The sequence below is a fragment of the Thermobia domestica genome, chromosome 10, assembly GCF_964235325.1.
Source record: "Thermobia domestica chromosome 10, izTheDome1.hap1.1, whole genome shotgun sequence".
NCBI classification, from domain to species: domain Eukaryota; kingdom Metazoa; phylum Arthropoda; class Insecta; order Zygentoma; family Lepismatidae; genus Thermobia; species Thermobia domestica.
This window is the reverse complement of record NC_137463.1, coordinates 4,515,241-4,537,264: the sequence shown is the minus strand read 5'-3', so window position 1 is coordinate 4,537,264 and position 22,024 is coordinate 4,515,241. Positions and strand designations below refer to the sequence as shown.

At 39.0% G+C, this 22,024-nt stretch overlaps 1 protein-coding gene across 1 annotated transcript in view; it reads right to left on the bottom strand.

Annotated features, from left to right (window-relative positions):
• The window catches only part of Trhn (tryptophan hydroxylase), a 119,252-nt gene extending 106,889 nt beyond the window's left edge, over positions 1 to 12,363 (bottom strand). Inside the window, exon 1 of the mRNA XM_081727629.1 lies at positions 12,274 to 12,363. Coding sequence (XP_081583755.1) covers positions 12,274 to 12,363 — 90 coding nt within the window. The remainder of the gene's footprint in view (positions 1 to 12,273) is intronic.
• Positions 12,364 to 22,024: the final 9,661 nt, after the last annotated feature.

The window sequence follows — 22,024 nt, the reverse complement described above, 5'->3', positions numbered from 1 at the left end:
GCACGCTACTCTAGCCAACTGTTTTACGCGCCATCCTAGCTAGCTGTTATATCATGGGGGTCAAGGTGGAACAAAGTGAGTCCTGCGGGGCTTCTAACCCGTTCCTCCTCCTCCTCCTCCTCTTCCTCCTCCTCCTCCTCCTCCTCCTCCTACTACTACTACTACTAATCTGCACAAAAGTAAGTAAATCACTTTTTTGAGTATTTTTTCCTTATTTTAATTAAAAAAGTATTTTGAAAATTTAAAAAAGAAAGTAATTTCCCTTGGGCCGGGTTTGAACCCACGCCAAAAGCGATTTTTTGTTACTATCACGTGGGGCTAGCACGCTCGGCCACGAGGGCCGACATCAACCAACCTTTGATTTCTGCTATATGAATGCTACATGGCAAGAAATGGATAACGCCAACCAATCAGAACCGTGAATTTCGTTCCTATTTCCGAGACCATTACTCTTCCGAGCTAGTCTTTTAAATGTCCAGTAGTGTTTGACTCTTACTAGCTGTAGTCTCTGTTTTATTCAGATTATTTTGTCGTGACTAAAGGAATAGTTTTTCATGTCGATGAATATGGTTAAAGCAGAGCTTATAATTCGCTTTGATATCGACCTGTCGTGTACGGAATTTGCTGAAGAGTTGAAGGTAGGAAAATAACTTATCAAAAATGCTAAAGGTCAACAAAAATACATTTTCAAGAGCGCAGCTAGCAGTGCTTCATCCTCAGCTAAATCTTTCAATTAAATAATGCATCCAGATTCAGTAAAAGTATGTATGTATTATGAGACGTTACCACCCCCAGCGAAGTTGGTAAGACTTACTTATTTTTTAAGTATATTTTGTGGATGCCATAATTATATTGCCAATTGTCACTATTTACTTTTCTGTTTTAAATATGATGTATTATTGACTGTAGACTGCATGTGCCAACTCAACCAAAACTGTAATAAGTAAGTTTAATAAATGCTTCAAAAGTATCTAAAGTTATTACATTAGAACTCCGAATCGCTGAATTTTATGTGAAGTAACCACTTCCAGGTTGTTAACATTGTTGACGAGAGATGGTGTCACAATCTTAAGAATATACATACTCTAAGAGGGCGTCTGGTATTTCAGTTTTCAAAAGTTGGCAACCCTACATTTTTCATGTCCAAATCCTATCTTAAAATTTTATGCATGGTAAACACACTCAAATTTAATTCACTACTGATCATTCTGACCGACTTCACCCTTTCGACATTGTCATCCGTTTTTGAGGTTAAGGTCTTCTCGTGCTCGTCCTCTTCTTGCTCTCGGCCTTCTAAAAAGGTCTTCTGTCATGTGAATGGTTGTGCCCTGGTAGAAGTCTGCACGAGCCGGAATTTTTAGTCCGAACCCGACCCGACCCGTGAATTTATAATATGAGACCCGATCCGAGTCCGAAATACGTTTTAGCATTTAAGCCCGAGCCCGGCCCGACTTCGTGAGATAATCAAATGAGCCCGGAATAGCCCGAGTTACAAATACTTAATAATTAACGCAAAATTGTATTTTTATTTACAGCAATTAGAGGTTTAATTTTGCAGTTGTGCTTTAAAAGTTGTCCAGAAAGAACTATCCAATAAACATCGTTGTACAGTATACTTACAAAGTTAGGACCGAAAAGGCCCGAGAAATATGGTTGCATATTTAAAACTTTACGGCCCGAGACCGGCCCGGGCCCGAAGTGATATATTCTTTGTACGCCCGAGTCCGCTCCGCGGGCTCAAATTGAGTCCGTGCGGACCTCTTTGCCTTGGATAGGGAATATTCTCCATCTTAAAATTTTGTAACTTGGCAAGTAACAGTTGCAGATTCGCCAACCTTTAGACAAAATCTGATGGCACAAACTTTTCCCAATCTATTTTCGTAACGCGCCTCAGAAAACGCGATTTCAATTCAGAAGCTTCCAACAATCGTGTAAGGTTAAAGACATACCGAAGATGCCTCGCGGTCGAGGTTTACGTCGACGTGACCACCTCGATGTCTAGCTTGCGGTGGATGAATAGCGCACATAGCGAAGAGATTATGTTCTCACTGTACAGCTATTTATTTAACTTACATCAGTAACAAATTTAGAAGAAATTATTTTTTATTTATTTCCGAACTGGGAGGGATTGAAGTATTTAAGCATAGATATGATTAACAGTAGCTTCTTTTTTCTTTAGAAATTTCGGAATTTGAGAGATTCAGTCTGAAAGCTTACGTAACCCCCATTGCCTTATATAATAATAAGCTATAGTATAATTCTCAAATAAACAAGAATAGCTTACCTGACGTTTTCATTTGAGTTCTTATTTTCTTCCATTCTCTATTTAAAACATGCATATTATGATGTTTGTGCTTCTTATACCATATTGTTGGAACACTCCTGTTAGTTATATTAACTCTTACTATGTCTGTCATAATCAAATTGCAGCACAACCTCTCGAGCACAGACACACACACAGTCCTGTGCAGACGAAATTCTGGACAAATGACGCTTTGATTCTGTGCAGCACTTCGAGACCGGGGAGAACAATGACAATACCTCTCGAGTCATAGCGATGCTTCCACTAATCATTGATTAAAAAAAAAAAACATACTCCGTTGTTTGTAATCGCGCAGAATAATTTACCATCGCGGTCAACCGCTAGGTCGCGATGTAGCGTATATCTTCGGCATGCGCTTACCCATTTGAATCCATGGGTTTGTGCCATCATCGAGGCAGCTACCGCGACCTAAACCTGGACCTCGACTGCGAGGCATCTTCGGCATGTCTTTACCCTAACAACTCGAGCAAGTTCAAACTTGTACTGAATCAACGGCAAAGGTTATCTTAGTTGCTTTCTAAAGGTGCAGAAAGCAACGTTGTCGGTTCGTGCACAGCGTTAGCAATCTCATAACTTCTGTAACACATCTCGCATTTAAAGCCAAGAATATTTAAATCTAGTTCCAAGTAAAGCCTAGTCATGTAGTCTAAAGTAAATATGTAAAAAGAAAATCAATGTAACGATGTAACTCCTAGAGCGCTGCACTGATTTTTATGATTTTCGGTGCATGAGTGGACTGTGACCTAACTTACATTTCATCACATTTTTTTTTACAAAGGGGATGGGGAGGAGAGCTGAGGGGTATATACAAATAATCTAAAACAACTGATATACTGGTGTCCAATCCATAGTTTTCGGGTTCACTGAGATGAATAGTGACAAACCCAATGAAGTTTTAGTTCAAAATCCATCCATAATGTGTAGTAGGGAATGTAGTTCAAATACATTCAATAAACTTATTCTGCCCATGTGAAGAACGGACGCTTCAGCAAATATACTTTAAACCTCCCTGTAATTTACTCATGTGTTAAGTTCTAGAATATTATTGGCATATGACGGAAGAAGTCCCATCATAACACGTACCGATAGATAAGTCTTATTCACCTGAACAAAATGACATACGTGAGCATAAATCCTCATGCGTAGTTTCTGAGGAAATTGAAGAAAAGTTCATTTTGTCTACAAAAAAATGTTGCTGTACTACAGAGATTGATTCAGTTATATTCAGCCCAATTTAAATGTGCCTCTTACCTGCAGGCCAGTCAACGAAACCAAAATATAGGAGTTTAGAAGGGGAAAAAATAGTTGCAAAACGAAAAAAATAAAATTTTCAAGTTTTACGTCCCATGTTTATGCCGGCTAGGCTACAGGTGACGGTGATGATGAGAAATGAATAAAATGAAGAAAGTGGGAGGAAACGGGAGGTCCCCGAGGAAACCCACGCACACGGTGTTTGTCCACCACAAAGTTCACTTGGCGGGGACTGGGATCGAATCGCTCTACCACTGAGGCACCGCGGTCCCCAGCTGCAAAACGAAACCCATCCTAGTCGATAGTACTATGCAAGTATTTTTGAGGATCAAAAGTTCTCACTCCTTCCCATTCTACTTAATTCCACCCCGTCAAAGTTGAAAAACATCATTTTTATGTAAAATGTAGCTACAGACAGTCTAACACGATGGGTTATACTTGGTATTTTAACCTGCTTTCATTGTAATCTATAAATATACAAGTCTGTTGTGAACCAGATTGTATTGCAAGACGAATGACTCTCCTTACTGCTACTTTCAGCTGTAATACACGTATAACAAAATACGAAGGAATATTTTTAAATATTACTGCAACGCAAAAACTCAATTTCGTAATATGCTTTACAGCTAGGGCACAGAATGCATATTTTTTAATCACGCTACCCTAGCTATAGGAGCTAAATACGCGGTTCTGATTGGTTGAAGTTATCCGTTTCTTGCCACGTAGCGTATATGTAACAGAAATCACATGTCTTCTGTTGTTAGTCCTTGTAGCCAAGCGTGGTAGTGTAAGAGGCTAGTAATCATAATCGCTTTTGGCGTGGGTTCAAACCCTACCCAAGGAAAATTTTTTCATAACACTTTTGTCATTAAAATAAATACAAAATAATACTCATTTGGGATCTAGTTCTGTATCGCCGGACCAATTTGAAAACCGAAAAAAGATCGAAAATATGCTGCATTCCGGCGTGCAGTATTACTATACGGATCCATAGTATAAGTAGTAGTAGTAGAAGTAGTAATAGTAGTAGTAGTAGTAGTAGTAGTAGTAGTAGTAGTAGTAGTAGTAGTAGTAGTAGTAGTAGTAGTAGTAGTAACGGGTTAGAAGCCCCACAGGGGTTGGTTGGTTTCTGTTCTCGACACGAAATGGGCAAATTAAAGATTTGGCTAAATTTTTTCTGTACATTTTACAATCTATGGATTCATATAGTAAAACAAGTGTACCTCTCCGCGAAATAGTCCATCTGTCTCCACACACAGTGCTGCTTACAACATAAAAAAAAGAACCACTTCCTTAACTTTTATTATTACCCTTACCTGACTTTCATTCATTCTTCCTCACAAACTGAAATGAATTCTCCAATTCATCTCGTAAATTTCCTAAACTTGGTCCGGCGATACAGCACTTAACCCCTCATTTGCCCTTGTACGTGATGTATAATGCATACAAAAGTGATTAATTTTCGTTATGAAACATTGCTGAGCGAACGAATGGGGTTAGAAGCCCAGCAGGGCTCGTTTTGTTCCACATTGACCACCATGATAACACCATGTGACATTACGTCACACTCAGGTGGTCCAACTTCGAACCTCACCCGCTTCCTTGTGACAAAAATGCATATTTTTTTTTAGGGTAGCGGTTGAAAAAAAAATGCCTCATGTTCTTACGAAATGTAACCGAAACATAATTATATTTTTATTTTTATCAACACACAAAGTGAATTTTCTTCTATTACTTTAATACACAATACATGCAACAGAAGGTTTGGACAATCGCAAACTGCAACCAATCAGAAACGTTGATTTAGTTTATATGGCTAGGGTGGAGTGTGAAAAAATGTGTGTACAGAAACATATTTTGCGATACCAATAGTAAAAACATTAACTAAATGGTTAATATTTACATAATTTGTACATGCATCGCTCACTAGATGGCTCTTAAAATACAAGTTAGAAATTTAACTACATTTCGTACTTCAGATCTAAGTACCATTTTAAATGCTTTTTATATGGGGAATTTCTTACGAAAATATGAATTTATGCAAGTAGAGGACTGCCTGTAGAGATACGCTTTCTTCTCTTCTTCTGTAATACTTTACTCGCTGGGAGGAAAGAAAGTGTATCCCCCCTTATGACTATGACTAAATTCCACTGTACTTACGAAACGTTCTCAACACCGTAGTGGAGAGTAGTCGTATTATGACCAGTAATGCCAATTTAGCCCATTTGGAGAGGCAATTAGCCATACAAATCTACGAAATTCATATAGCTTTAAGTATAGTTTATTTTATGAAAACTGTTTTGCCATTTTTGGCTTTTTTTTATTAGCCGTTATATTAATTCAGGGATGTAAATAGCCACTCGCCCACTCGCCCGTGGCGACTGGTTCATCGGTGCGGGCGAGTATTTAATAACATACCGAAGGTGAGTAAATGATTTCTATTGTGAGATGTGGGCTAGTAGCTTTTTTCTTGGGCGATTAAAATTTTGTTGCTTATTTGCATCCCTGTCGACTAAAAGAAGGGAATTCGTGTTACTATTCGGTTCAAAATCTTTTGTCGTCGCGAATTCTGTCGAAGAATTTGAAGCTTAAAATATATAAAACGATAATCATGCCTGTTGTTCTGTATGGTTGCGAAACATGGTAGCTTACTCTAAGGGAAGAACATAGACTGAAAGTGTTTGAGAACAGGATCCTGAGAAGAATATTCGGACCCAAGAGGAACGGGAATGGTGAAGGGGAGATCGTTGTACCAAGAGCATAGTGTACCTTGAGCCATTTCCAATATCTCGGAAGGTGCTGCTTTCTGGTGATCCAACACCGAAGTACAGTCTTCTTCGATGTGCAATTGTCCACCAGTGCGAGTCCGGATGTGTTTCAGAAAGTGTTGTTTATGTGAGGAGAGAAAAATAATTTTCTACGGTCAAAGTAAAATTTTCAGTGTTAAGTTGAATGAGTGTCGACTGTGAATAAACAGACTAGGATTAATTTGAATATTGTCATCGGATGCCTCATCCATTGGTAAGTAAAATATTGGTGAGGTTCTGAATCTTAGCTGTATTGTAGCGTTTAGGTAGTCATCTTTGTTGAAATGTAGATGCTCATGTACCTTGGGCCAAAGCTACGTCGTGTACCATGGACCAAATTGATTGTTGTACATGGTTCAAGAGGTTACAAGATACTTTCTTTTTTTTTTAATTTCAGGAAGACTTGTTGCCACAAAGATGCCCCGTAGCAAATCTGGAAAGAAGACAGGTCCTGTGGATCCAACTGCCTTACGAAATGCGCTTGAAGCTATTCATTCCAATGATCCAAATAAGAAGATATTCTATAGAGAAGCATCGAAAGTGTTTAATGTAAGCCGCTCTACTCTTACCCGACATTTACATAAATTTAAAAACACTAAAGAGAAAGAATTCAAATATAAAGTGAATTATGCAGTGAAGAAAGTTTTTACAGAAGCCGAAGAAGAAAGCCTTGTAAATTATATTCAAACTATTGCGAAAATGCAATACGGGCTAACTAAGAAACGTGTTAGAATACTTGCATATAAATTTGCTAAGGCGAATGAGAAGAAGTATCCAGCAAATGGGAAGAAGATCAAATAGCCGGAGAAGAATGGATGCGTGCGTTTCTTAAAAGACATTCCACAAAACTTTCGATAAGGAAACCCGAAGCAACTAGCCTAAGTCGGGCTACCAGCTTTAATTGCCATAATGTTCAATGCTTTTTTACCAATATCAAAGACGTTCACAATAGATTTTGTCCCATTCCTCCCGAGAAGAGCTGGAACTTGGATGAAACTGGGCTCAGCACTGTCCAGGGACAGTCCAAAATAGTTGCCCCTAAAGGTGTCAAGCAGGTCGATTGTGCAACATCAGGAGAAATAGGTACCCTGGTCACTATGATCACGGCCGTCAACGCAGTTGGAAATTCAATTCCACCAATTTTAATTTTCCCCCGGGTACACTTCAAGGACAGAATGTTATTTGGCAGCCCCCAGGAAGTATTGGAGCCACCAGTGTATCAGGATGGTCCAATGAAGAAACCTTTCTGAAGTTTTTTGATCATTTTCTTACCTTCGTCAATTCTTCAAAGGAAAACGGGATTTTGTTAATTTTAGACAATCATGAAACTCATCTTTCTCCAGAATGTTTAGATAAGACTTCAGCTGCTGGTGTAGTGATGGTAACATTTCCACCACACACTTCTCGTAAGTTACAACCTTTGGATATTTCTGTTTATGGGCCACTGAAGACATTTTATAATCAGGCTGTTGAGGAGTGAATGTATAAGAATAAAGGGAAAACATTTGATATATATATATATATATATATATATATATATATATATATATATATATATATATATATATATATATATATATATATATATATATATACACAGTTGCAGAGCCCTGGGAATAGTACTTCCTAGGGCATTTACACCAATCAACATATTATCCGGTTTTCGTAACACAGGGATATTTCCACTAGACACGGGTGTTTTCAGTGACGACGATTTCCTGAGTTCATATGTCACAGATCAAGTTACGGAAACGAAGCCATCAGAAGAGGTTACAGTTGGCCTGGAGAATGAGAATGAGAACATGGTGCACAAAGCTTTCAGTTCGAAACATTTGGATGAATCAACTGCTGAGACATCAAATGCACAAGACTACTTTATTGAATCGGGCACACCTGAGGCCAACAAGAGAACAGAACTTAGCAAAACTGTCACTCCAGAAGAAATCCAGTCGTTTCCAAAGGCTCCAGAAAGAAAAGCCAATGTTACAAGGAAGAGAAGAAAAACTATGATAGCGACCGACACGCCCGAGAAACAGGCTATAAAGGAGCAAAAAGAGAAGAAACGTGTGAAGAAAAGAGCAAAAATATGAAAAAAAAATCAAAACTCTATCAAAGTGGCCAGAAATTTAGGGGATATTTTCAAAACGAAGTCTGACAAACTTAGCAAGAAGAGCTTTAGTCATAAGACACGCCTTAGCGCGGAAGGAATGATGAAGAGAAAAAAACAATGGAGATACAATCATCATCATCGTCATATTCAACATCATCTGAGAGTGAAGATGAATCTACATTTTCTCTTGTGCCTGCAGATGATGAAGATAGTGCAGAGGAAGAATGCCTATATTGTTGCAGTTCGAAAGGGACTGATTGTAGTGGAGAAAAGTGGTGTAGGTGCATTAAGTGTGGACGGTGGACTCACTATTTATGTGCTGGGGTAGCAGGCGTGAGTGGAAAACTTATGTTTGTGACTTTGTACATCAAACTAAGGTAAACATTGTTTTGTTTAATGTTCGAAGAAAAAACCTTTGTTTGAAAAATATACTAAATAAATTAATGTGTTAAATATAAGTTCGTTAAATACAGGTCGTGAGTGGGAAACTTATGTTTGTGACTTTTGATTTGTATCTACGTCGTTTCTCAACAGCAAGGTTATAAAGAATGTTTGTGACTTTTGTATATCAAACTAAGGTAAATTATGTTCAAAGAAAACTTTGTTTGAAAAATATAATAAATAACTTATTGTGTTAAATGCATTATTTTCTCTCCATTTAACCTTCTTTTTAGTGTGGCCCAAGGTACAGGATGGCTGTCCCAAGGTACATGAACATATTGTACCATGATCCATTATGCAGAGTAATTTATAATTTGCTATGAAAATTTTGTAAGTTGTGATTTGCGATTACTTCCAAGGTAAATAGATCAAAGAAAGATTGAAGATTTAATTGACCTCGAAAACCTTGCATATATGATATTAGGAACGACGTCATTTCAATTATTTTGAAAAGTGGCTCAAGGTACAACGATCTCCCCAATGGCGGAAACTTCATAACGAGGAACTACATAATTTATACGGTTTACCCAACATTGTTAGGTTCGTCAAGTCTAGGAGGCTTAGGTGGGCAGGTCAGGTAGCTGGAATGGAAGAAAGTAGAAACGCTTTCAAAATCTTGACTGGAAGACCCATCGGAAAACGACCATTAGGAAGACCTAGGCGCAGATGGGAGGACAATATTAAGATGGACCTCGCAGAGGTTGGAATACAAAGTAGAAACTGGATGCAGATAGCTAAGGATAGAAGTCAGTGGAGAGCATTTGTGAACGCGGCATTGAACCTCTGGGTTTCATAGACCATAGAGTTAGTTATTTGCATCCCTGTATTAATTCTAGAAATACTTTTTCATTGAAAATAAAGCGTGTTTTAAAAATTAGTGATTCTTCTAGAGAGAGGGTGCTTTATGTATTACGCAACAAATACTTGTTTTTCATTGTTCTTCCGTCTCCCCACTTACAGATTTACAACTACTTAACAATACTTATCGACTCAGAAAGAATTTTAATGTCGCTTCCGTAACGCCCTGTTTGCTACTTTTTAATTATTTTAATTTCCGCATTTCATTGCAAGAATGAAAGTTTTCTAATACAAATTTAGTAACTGTACGCTTCTTCAAGTCACAGAGATCGTTTTTTTTTTTTTTTTTTTTTGTTTATTAAAGGAAACAAATAGGATATCTAATTAGCTAGAAAACTCTCAATACAATCATGATGACTCATGTGGATATACGGATAAATAAGAAGTGTTTTTAAGGACTATGACCTGCCTAAAGAAGTACTACTGAAAATTGAGACAATGGCAGTCTACACAAACACAACTAATCTACAATATAACGATGGTACATCCAATTTCAGCGCCTCGGCTAGCTGCGACGTCATCGATGATGACTTATTTCAATTCAACTGATAATATGGCTGTTGACTTTTACAAATCAGATAAGTTGGTGGTGGATATTATTGTAATTTAAAGTCATGTATGTTGGGTGTTAGTCTTCAGCGAATAAAAATCAACATTTCAAATTTTACCATGACTCACTTATAATCCTTCACACAAAAAAGGGGTTTAAAATCTAGAATGTGGGTTATAGATTAGCAGTTCAAAATCTACCCTTTTTGCGTAGGAAAGCTTATTTCTGAAGGCCATCTAGCCTTTTTGTTTCTTCAGAGGTTGTTGGCAACACTGATTCTGAGGGATAATAGTTAATGAGAAATGAAGATTATATTATGTTACGTTTTTGAAAGGAATTGAGGGTGCTGGAACTAGACAAAGAGCTGTTCTTGAGATTAAAAGACCTTCACTTCCACTCATTTGTACGTAGAAACTTTCGTTGCCGATTTTCTGATAACGTCATTTGCAAGTTTGGAGCATTAATTAATCCATTGCGTGTTTTAGTTTTCACAAAGCAACGAAGTATTACAATTGTCGTTAAAAAAATCAGAATTAAGCATTCTGTTTACAGGTTAATCTCATGTTTCCTCCATAGCCATTCATATCACAGTCATTGGTCATTTGTCTCCCTTATCGTATGATGTAATCGTGAAACAACAAATTGCATATTCTTTCGTTTTCTTTCTTTCTTTTCTTTTTTCTTTTCACTTTTAAGAAGGGTGTTAAGTTAGCGATTTAAGAAAATAAAGTTAATTTGTCATTTGCCGTTTTTCTTTTTGCTTTTATATCGCGTTCTAGAATCTTTTTCTCGAAACATACACGGAATCTATACTACTTTAGGGTTGTGCACACCCACTTACATTATTACTGAAATGAAATGATATTTCTGCAGATATTTATGAATTTAATAAAACCACCTGGAGTTGTAAATACGTCAGATGTCTGGGTTGGCAATGGACAGGCGGCAAAAGCAGCGCCAAAGTGCTTGTGGTGGTGTGATAGGGTAAACCGTATATACGTACATGTTACATCCGTATGTAGAATTTACCATTTTACCTTAAAATAAAAATTTTAAACAGCCAACTTGGGATCAGGTCACAGGAGCGACATGACAAATATGACATATTGGAAAATGGTCATAGAAGTCACTACCGTATACTTATTCATTATGAGTCATACGCAACTGGTCACTAGCAAGTGCTGCCACATTTATAAGATAAATCAGACACATAAGCTACATTAATGTTCGGTCATACCCGCTATATGTCACAGCAACATCACGCAGAAAGTTCAAAGTTAGTAAGACAAGCCACTGGTCAAAGACGCCAGTGATCATACGTGCCAGTGATGGGTGTGTTCAGTAGCTTCTATGAACATTTTTGAGAAGTGGTATATTCGTTAAGTGGCACCCGTAATATAAACCTTGTGATTTGACTCCTACGACATGTGGCAGGTATTACCAAATGCGTATTTTGCTTGAATGGCCAATTTCTCTTATAAATGTGACTGCATTGACCAATGACTTGTATGACCAGTGGCGGATGGGGCCAGTGGCATCTGTGATCGTTTTTGAGATGCAGTTCTTCGTCTGGCACCTGTGATTTACACTTCTTTACTTCCGTTAATGGATATCATCACAGAACTCTAGCCCAGTGGCGTACACAAGGGGTGGAAGTTGGGATTTTAACCAACTTTTGCAAGATGTTATGCAAAAATAAATATTTACCATTTAATATGTTGTATGTCAGACACTTCAAATTATATGAACTTGAGACTTGAATACCACTTGATGAACTTTCGCGCGCACCACGACTCTAAACAACGATGGTATGCCAAGATTTATTCTAAAATGCCTGTGTGTTTGCTTTTGTACAAGTCGTAAAGAGATAATGGCGCAGTAATAAGTCAGACAAACCATTCTGGTTCTTAATATAATTTGAAGTTGCACTTACCTCATGCTTTGTCATTCCCTCTTTCAAAGACCATTCCTCGCCCATTCGATATAACCAGAGACCAATCAAACTCTTCCCGGAAGCACTCATTGCTAACCTACAACTAAAAATAACAGAAATAATCATATGAATAGATCATATTCTCAAATAATTGTCATAACAAAGTATATGGCACACAATGAGAAAAAAAATTGTAGGCGACGTACTTTAAAAGATATGTTACATGTGTAATTTCTGTAGTTTTTGGACTTAGCGTACAGTGGACATATAACTGAAAACGTATGTTTTATAATACTTTCTGTATAAGTGTTCCATCTATACGTACTTTCCGTCTGGAACAATGTAGGCGGTCAGGATCTCCCATACAAATGGATGTATATAACATATAGCTGACGAAGATAACATAACTATATGCATGTGATATACGGGAAACTATTAGATGTCAAACATCCTTCAACGGCATGATGTAACATCTAAGGGCAGTGCCTATGTAGCATACGAATAACGTATGCTCCGTACTAATTTCTATAGAAGCAAGAGGATACCGTATATTTGTACTCAATCCCGCCATGGCCGGTCCCAAGCCCGTGCTGAGAAAGGGGTATGTGATCCCTACTGGCTGAAAACCTGTGGCATGCATTGTGGCCACACTGTGCCAGTGGGGGAGATCGGGCGTCTCGTGGAAGGGCGTAGTAGCGTCTTTAGCTGCACGCTTCCTAGCGAGACTACAACCTACCGGCGGAGGAGAGCCTGGGCATCCTCCGAAATGGGCGATTAACTCGTGCCATTGGATCTGGGAGAGTATGTGTGACCCCATCACGTCATCAGTGGGGTAGATAGTCTTTGGCTGCCGTACCTACCGGCGAGGGTGAGATTTCTGGTATCCCCCGAAATGGGCAACTAGGCCGTGCCCTTGGGTCCAGGAGATAAGGCTGCGTCGTACCCCAACACGCTAAAAAAGAGTGGGTAGCTGGTGTGTCCAAGAGTGTGGGCGGATCCAGCTCCCTACCGGGAGGATGATGTAGGTACTCCCCTCAAAGAGAGTGTAATGCGTTCTCTTGGGTCCGGGATGGGATACCTAGAATCCTAACGCATACTCGTACCTCAGGTGCGCTGAGGAAGTGAGCAATACACGACCCTACCAGAGGAGCCACCGCTCCTAAATGGTCATTGTCTTTAAAGGCAGAGAGTCTACATCAGGCATTGGGTCTGGTAATGTACGGTGTACCTTTATCGTAATTAGAGGTAGTTCCGTATTGTTTGAACGACCCTACCGAAGGAAGGGTGTGGGTGTCCCTTCTAATGGTGGGTTACACGCACCATTGAGATTCGGACAAGTAGCTTAGCTACAACGTGTACGTGGTTCCCAAACACGTAAAAGATAGGTAGCCCCGTATTATTTGGGCGGGCCTACCAGGGGAGACACGGCTCCCAAATGACAATGTCTGCCTTGAGCAAACGGTCTACATCAGTCATTGGTTCTGGTAATGTACGGTGTACCTCTACCGTAAATAGAAAAAGTCCCGTATTGCTTGGACGACCCTACCGGGGGGGGGGGGAGTGTCAGATTCCTTCCTGAGGGGGGACCAAACGAAGGGGGGGAGGGGCCAATTCCAGGAATCTGGGTAACGGTTCTGATCCTGCCAAAGGGAGGAAACTCTGTAGAATATGGGCTGGCACCAAACTCAAATGGTGACTTAACACGTACCATTGGGCCCGGGACGAGATACGAGAGTATCTCGACGTGTGCGTGGTACCTCTACACGACAAGGCGGTTGTCAGTTGAACGATAGAGGTAGGCAGGGCCGGGATTGAACAAGCCCCATCGGGCATTGCCTGGGGCCCCGGACTTGGATTGGACTCTGCCGGGCTGTGGTCATACCGTGGGATTCGGTAGCTTGTGGGATCCAATCCCAGGAATCTGGGTAACGGTAAACATGGGCGGGAGGTGAGCTTGCCTTATAATGCTCGGGCACCATACCTGCAGAGCATGGTAGGACTGACTCGCTAGCAGTCTGCCTCAACCAGTAGGTCAACTGGTAGGCACTCAGGACTTCGGTCTGGCCGCGCAGTATCCCACTCCCTCAGAGAATGGGGGTTACATCGCTTAAGCGAGTCAGGATTAGGGGACAAATTCTGACGGTGCACCTTGTGCACGAGCATTAATAGCGTATTGAGGAACTACGGGCGGGGTGCGATACATTTGAGCGGTACCTGTCCATCAAATAGACAGAACGGTCGCGGGTATGCTCCCCATGCATGTAATTAAGCGTGAACCAGTAGACCACTAGCATCAAAGTGTATATTTGTACAATATACCGCTGTCCGGAGAACGGATTTTTCTCTCCGTTCAGAACTTAACAGAACTGAATACCTCTAATTGTTTTTATTCATCCATTGATTTATTTGAAGAACTGTTTTTCTGTTTTCTTTAAAACGAATTGGACTTCTGTTTGATTGAAATTATTTTTATTTCAAATCTATTTAAATGTTCCTTACCTTATAAAAATAAAATTTGTTTTATATGATTTTAATATAGGGTGTGTTTAAAAAAAGACCGAACTTTTGCCGTTCTTGGTTCATTGGTTGTCATACAAACTATCAATTGATATTCCCTTCAAAGTACTTCCTTTTATTGTCAGTACGCTGTTGCCATAGTTTCTTCAAATTTTCGAAGGCCTGCTTGAAATCACTTTTTTTCAATGGCATGCAGTGTGTGGGATCCCTAGTTCGATCTCCTTCCACTAAACTTGTGTTGAATAACATCATGCCCATGGGTTTTCTCAGGGTATTCCAGTTTCCTCTCACATTATCATTCCACCAATTCTTCCATCATAATTCACTTGCCTTAATAGCATAGAAAAATTAGACCAAAAAGTGGCTCTAAACGGGAAAAAAATTATTAGAAAGCAAATTTTCATTTTAACACGTTCTATGGACTTCCCTGATACTCCATAGAAAAATCCCCAAAAATCCCACGTGGGCAATTACCTGAAACGAGGTCATCAATATGGCGGAAACGCAACTACGACTACTAATGCTTAGATATGCTGTAATATATCATCACAGAACTGAGATAAAAACTTCGTTCTGGTGCCAAATTAAAGATAAAATATTGTTTAAGTGATTTCAGCTAATATTATTTTAAGTGTTGCCGCCATTTTAAAACATGGCGGTTATTATATTAAAAATTAATTTTCTCCGTTTCATTTTATTTGTTTTATAGTAGATTACTATGAAACTATCAGATATACGGAAAACATCTCGAAGTAAACGTTATAGAGTAGAGTCTCGCCTTTCTAAAGATACCAATATTATTTCTGTATCTTAACAATCAAGCGAACTAGTCCATTTTATGTAGCGTAAGGTGTTGAATTTTCGGCACTTAGATTACGCTGAACACGTCAGAATATTTTTTCTTACAATTAAAGGCAAAAAACGTTTGGAAAACAAACTTTTAACACATTTTTGAAACCGCTGAGACTCCTGAGAAAATCGTCAAAAATGGCACATGAGCAACCATCTGGAATGACGTCATCAATATGGCGGCCATGCGAATACATTCATTTATGCTTATACGACAATATCTCATCATAGAACTGAGATACGAACGTCGTTCTGGTACCAAGTTAAAGATATATGATTCAAATGATTTCAGGTTAATATCGTTTTTAAGTGTTACCGCCATTTTTAAATATGCCGAGTATTATCTTAAAAATTAATTTACTCCGTTTCATTTTATTTGTTTTAAATCAGATTACTATGAAACTACCAAATACATGTATACAAAATATTTTTTAGTATTTTAAAGTAATATCGATATCGCTAATTTACTTGGCTTTGTAATGGCAAAAAGTCTGCACTTTTATAGGAGAAGCGTATACTGTGAAGTTGTGCGGCGTAAAAGTAACAAATGGACTGGACAGGATAAAATTTAAGAAACATATCCAAACTGTTGCGAAAAAAAAACACCGAATTATATTATGAACCTCGCAAGTCTCCCTCCAAGTTCAGCTGTAGCGCGCCAGCAAAGTTTTCGAGTGTACCATCAGATACAAGTTCGGAAGGGAAATCACTTTTCGACTGAGGAATGGGGATGGGAAATAGAGGCGGGACAGTACGTACCCGTGGCATCAACTTTGCCAACAGCGAAAGATAATCTACTGTATCTCGTACAGTGTGGACAATACTGCACATCAATGTGTGGAGAATGCAGGCGAATCATGCACAAATAAACTAGTATTAATTTCATTAGAAGACGACGATTATATTTGTGATGATATTGAAGTAACTCCAAAACCATCTTCTAAACAATTCAAAAACATTAATGAATGAAATAGTTAAAATGCAGTTGTAGAGAGCTACGTTATGTAATTTGTAATACAGTAAATGATTTTTAAATTTTCATTAAATATATGTGTTATATTGTTAAATAAAATTTTAAATATGTGTTATTTTATAACAGTAAAATTTTAATATTTACTATTTTAAATAATAATTTTGTTTGATAATATCATTAAGTAAAATGCAGACTTTTTGCCATTACAAAGCCAAGTAAATTAGTGATATCGATATTACTTTAAAATACTAAAAAATATTTTGTATACATGTATTTGGTAGTTTCATAGTAATCTGATTTAAAACAAATAAAATGAAACGGAGTAAATTAATTTTTAATATAATAACCGCCCTGTTTTAAAATGGCGACAACACTTAAAATAATAATAGCTGTTCTATGATGAGATATTACCGCATATCTAAGCATTAGTAGTCGTAGTTGTGTTTCCGCCATATTGATGACGTCATTTCAGGTGGTTACCCACTTGGGATTTTGGGGACTTTTCTATGGAGTATTAGGGAGGTCAACTGAGTTTTAGCTTGTATTATCAAATATACCAGATTTGTAGATATGTATTTTAAACTTATGTATGCTTCCAAAATTTGTTTACCACTATACGAAAATATGTTAGAAGGTAATGTTAAGGTAATGCAATGTAATTTAGAATACAATCCTAGCTTGTATTCTACCGTTAGCTTGAGGACCGTCAGTTTATTAGTGAAACGAATGTATAAGAGATGGTGCTGCGTTTGTAAGTAAAAACTTTAAGTTATGAGTATCTTTCGTTCAAAAATCGTACAAAAAGTACCAAAAACTTAATAAAAGAGTAAGAGCTTATTAGCGCGCTCTCATCGCTAAGTTCAGTGGTTTCAGAAGATCACTTCTAAAGGGAGTAGTTTACAGTACCTCTGCGAAGAAGAGTACTAAAAGATGTCATAATGAAAATGTTCTTGGAGTACAGTAATACATAGAAATAAAATACTATGAACAAATTAAAATGCTTTAGGAATTAGTATTCATTGTTCTTGATAAAATCCAGACATTCTAATGCAGAATGGAGAATTAATCACTAGTCAATTGGACTTTGACTCAACGCTTTTTCAGGCCAGCCACCCTGAATGAGGTTTGCCTGGATTTTTCTTATTCACACCAGGCAAATGCCGGGGTGGTACCTAACTTATAGGTCCCAGGCCGTGTCCTTCCTTCCCAATCCTTTCTTCCTTCCCTTTCCACGGATAGTGTGCTCGCCGAGGGACGTCATCTCTCAAAACGTGACGGGCTAAATAGCCTTAGGTTCCGAAAGCCCAGAAATCTAAATTCTAAATCCTAAATCAAGTGAAATAATATTGCGATCACTCAGATTTAAGGTTAGTGTTGTTAATCAAAAGTCGCTCATGTACAGGCATCGGGTACATTATATATATATATATATAAACGGTTCGAGATATGTACAAACTGAAAAACACGCGTATCCCATTAGTTGCAAAGGACAACAGAGCGAAGTAAAATCAGGGACCCAGACGGGGTCCAACTCAAAATTGTCAAATGGAAAGAGGGGTCAAGTGGTATATCGCTTGAAAGCTCTTGTAAAAAGAAAGAAGCTACAACAAGTCCCCATTCGCTACGATCACCCTAAGCAACATGGCGGCGGGTCAAAATGTCATCAAAAGTTGCATTGAAATGAATGTGAAAGAACACATATTACAGTGGAATTGGCGGTAAAATTGCTGGACAGTGCCCGGTAGCCCTGGAGAGTTGTGGTGTTCATAATAAAAACACATCAGCGAGTGGTGCACACAGCCGAAATATTGAGTCAATGATACTAGTCGGTCGGGAGAAAACAATTGTTTTCACTTTGCTTGCACAGAATTCTTCGAGATGTGGAACGAGGCAAGCATGCTCTACCAATGTTTCCTGCATCTGTTTTGTAAGAGGTCTGGGGCTCTTCCCAGATATTGACCTTGATGTCCGCACAGGATGTGTGTTTGAAAGCCCTTTGTCGGTAGTTGTGATGTTGCTTCTTAGGGTGGCCTCTCCCCTCCCAGACCTCCGACACTATGGGATCAAGGAAATTGAACACTGTATCCTCCCGACTGGCTAGTGCAACGGACGAAATATTTCGGCTGTGTGCACTACGCGATGATTTGTTTCCATGATGCACATCATAGCTCTCCAGGGTACAGCAATTATACGGTACACCCCCTCAATTCCCGACCTAGGTTTGAATGATGTCACAGCCTGGTTCGTCTGTATACCTATCTTAAGCTCAGTGTTCCTAAGTAACAACAGGCGAATAATGGGATTGACGCAAGGTTCCAGCCCTGTCCTTACCTGCCCTTTTCTTCCCTATGCGTCGTGTAAAAATGAAATTCATGAGACATTAATGTCGTGAAACGTATAACTTCAAATGAAATACCGAAATGAATAAACATACACATCTTTGATAACGATTACTGCAACTGGATTGTGCTGTTTGCTGGTTTATGTTTGTTGTACAAAACATACGCCTTTCGAGAGAAACAATCGCAGACAACCTTGAATTGAAAGGCACGAAGGTGAGGTACGCTGGAACACAATTTTTCCACAATAAGTTGAGCAGGCTTTGCTGAAGGGTCGTTAGTACGAATTGTAGTAAAGTACTTGTGCTGTGCAAAAGTAATACACGCTACGAATTGAGTTGTGTGTGTGTGTGTGTGTGTGTCAGAAGGCTTCCATTTCTTTGTAGAAGGTGGCACGTACTACCCTAATATCGTGTGTTAGTGCAGTGTCGGCTAAAGATAGCATTGTATTGGAACAATGCCATATACAAACGAGGGAGGAGGCATTTGACATGTTAATGGTGTTAGGGGAATATAGGCAAGAAAAACTATAGAGCTGCAGCCCGAATTTATAACGCAAGGTTCCCACAGCGACAGTCAATTTCCCATAATGTACTTCGACGGTTAGCAAATCGTCTGAAACAAACAGGGCGCATACCTCCTCAATATGGGGGTCTTAAACATGTTCCAATTGTAGATCCTTGTGCCAGGTGCTAACAGATGCCGACCGTAATAAGCGCCTCCAGTTTTGTAATTGGGACCGTCAGAAATTGAGGACAAAAACAACGTTTTTCAGTATGTACGTGCTGTGGACAGAGGAAACAATATTTACAAGTGATGGCCATGTCAACCTACACAATGTGCATTATTGGGCTGCGGAGAATCCGCACTGGACACTACAGATCGACCGACAAAGACGTTGGAGCATCAATGTGTGGGTGGTATCATTGGAACACATGTAATTGGGTCCTGGTTTATTGATGGAAATTTAACGTCGGCTCTGTTCTATCAATTCTTGACAGAACATCTACCGCAACTCCTGGAAAACATCCCACTTCATGTGCGGCGTAACATGTGGATGCAATTGGATGGTTGTCCAGCACATGCTGCTCGTATATGCAGAGGTGCATTAAATACTTTATTTCCGCACCGTTGGTTAGGAAGAGGGTCCAATACTCCTTTCCCTCCTCGCTCTCCAGACCTTACGTGCATGGACTATTATTTCTGGGATCGACTCAAGAAGCTTGTTTACACGAATAGAATAACTACACCAGCAGATATGAGGCAACGTATAATGACCGCATTTCGAAGCATAGGAGAGAAAAGCTTGAAGCTGTGGGCAATAATTATTATCGCCGTCTGGACCGTTGTCTTGCAGTACATGGACGACAATTTCGGTAAAACGTGATGTAAAACGTGCTGTGTGAAGTGCACATCTGTTACATAACGGACAGCAGCCGTCTTCAAGGTAAATATGATATATCCTTTGTACGTTATGCGATGGTAAATTAATTCTTAGAACAACGTTACACGTTTCAATATAATATGCTTACCTGTCCACCATAACGCTTCCATTTCCATACTGTGTATGTTACCACTGTTGACTACGAGACGAGACAAGACAACACTTTTCAGTAGTGTCACGAAAGAAGACTGAAGAGTCTCTGTAGTATTGTACCCGGAAAACGTATGTTACCAAGGAAATATAGCTGTTCAAAATGTTCAGGGTCTTCCCTCCAGCACAATCAAACAACTGCTAATTTGGAGGTGGACCCTGTCTGGATATCTAGAACTGGTTACCGTGATATGTTGTACTTTTGAAATAATGAGACACTTGTTTTTCAGTTTTTACGTCTGGCTGCCCGTTTCAGATCTATAGGGGTGGCTATATTGTTTTCAATGCAACTTTTGATGACATTTTGACCCGCAGCATGTTGCATAGGGTGATCGTAGACAATCGGGACTTGTTGTAGCTTTTTTCTTTGTACAAGAGCTTTCAAGCGATATACCACTTGACCCCTCTTTCCATTTGACAATTTTGAGTTGGACCCCGTCTGGGACTCTGCGGGGGACACTGGGACGAAACTTTTTACTTCGCTCTGTTGTCCTTTGCAACTAATGGGATACGTGTTTTTTAGTTTGTACATATCTCGGACCGTTTTCGATAAATTATCCTTTGGCTAGCTGGGGGCTCCCACCAGACCCCCGAGTTCGCTCGGCCTACGACCTCCGCCCTTTCCATCAACAGTGATTTTCGTGAACTTGTTCTTCATATTTCCTGAATGTGCCCTTTGCTCGGCCTAAGGCCTCGAACCTCTTGAACCCACAATTCTATCGTATCTTTTAGATAGTTGAAATAGGAAAAGAAAAGATTGTGTTTCCCAACAAAAGTCCGTTTAAATAACATTAGAATTTCTTCATCCCCCTTTTAGACCCACAAAAAATTAAAAATATTCACTTTTGGCAAGTTTCCTGTCGGTTAGCCCTTTAAGGCTACAATCATGCCAAATTTCATCATTCTAATCCTGCCGGAAGTGCCTAAACATTTTGGGGTGTTGAAAACGTTCCATATAGATAACATGGGAAAGATTTTTCAGTTTCCCATAAAAACACTCTACGATTGGAATTTTTTATTTCTGATGATTTGCTTAGGTATCGCTAACGAAAACGTACAAGCATACTGAATTTCAAGTTTTTATTCCTATTCTAAGTACTTAAAACATGAGATTATAGGTCCAAAAAACGACTCATTTAAATAACATGGAGAAAGTCTTCATCCAATCTTTAGACCCCCTAAAAATTAAAAATATTCACTTTTGGCAATTTTCCTGTGGGTTTGTCCCGAGAAGCTACAACCATGTCAAATTTAATTATTGTAGCCCTACAGAAAGTGCTCAATAATTTGGGGTGTAAAAGGTGTCCCATATAAATAACATGGGAAATATTTTTCAGTTCCCTATAAAACCACTCTAATGTCGGATTTTTTATTTTTACTGATTTACTTAGGTAGTGCTAACGAAAACGTACAACCATACCGAATTTCAAGTTTTTATTCCAATTCTGAGTACCTAAAACATGAGATAAGTCCAAAAAA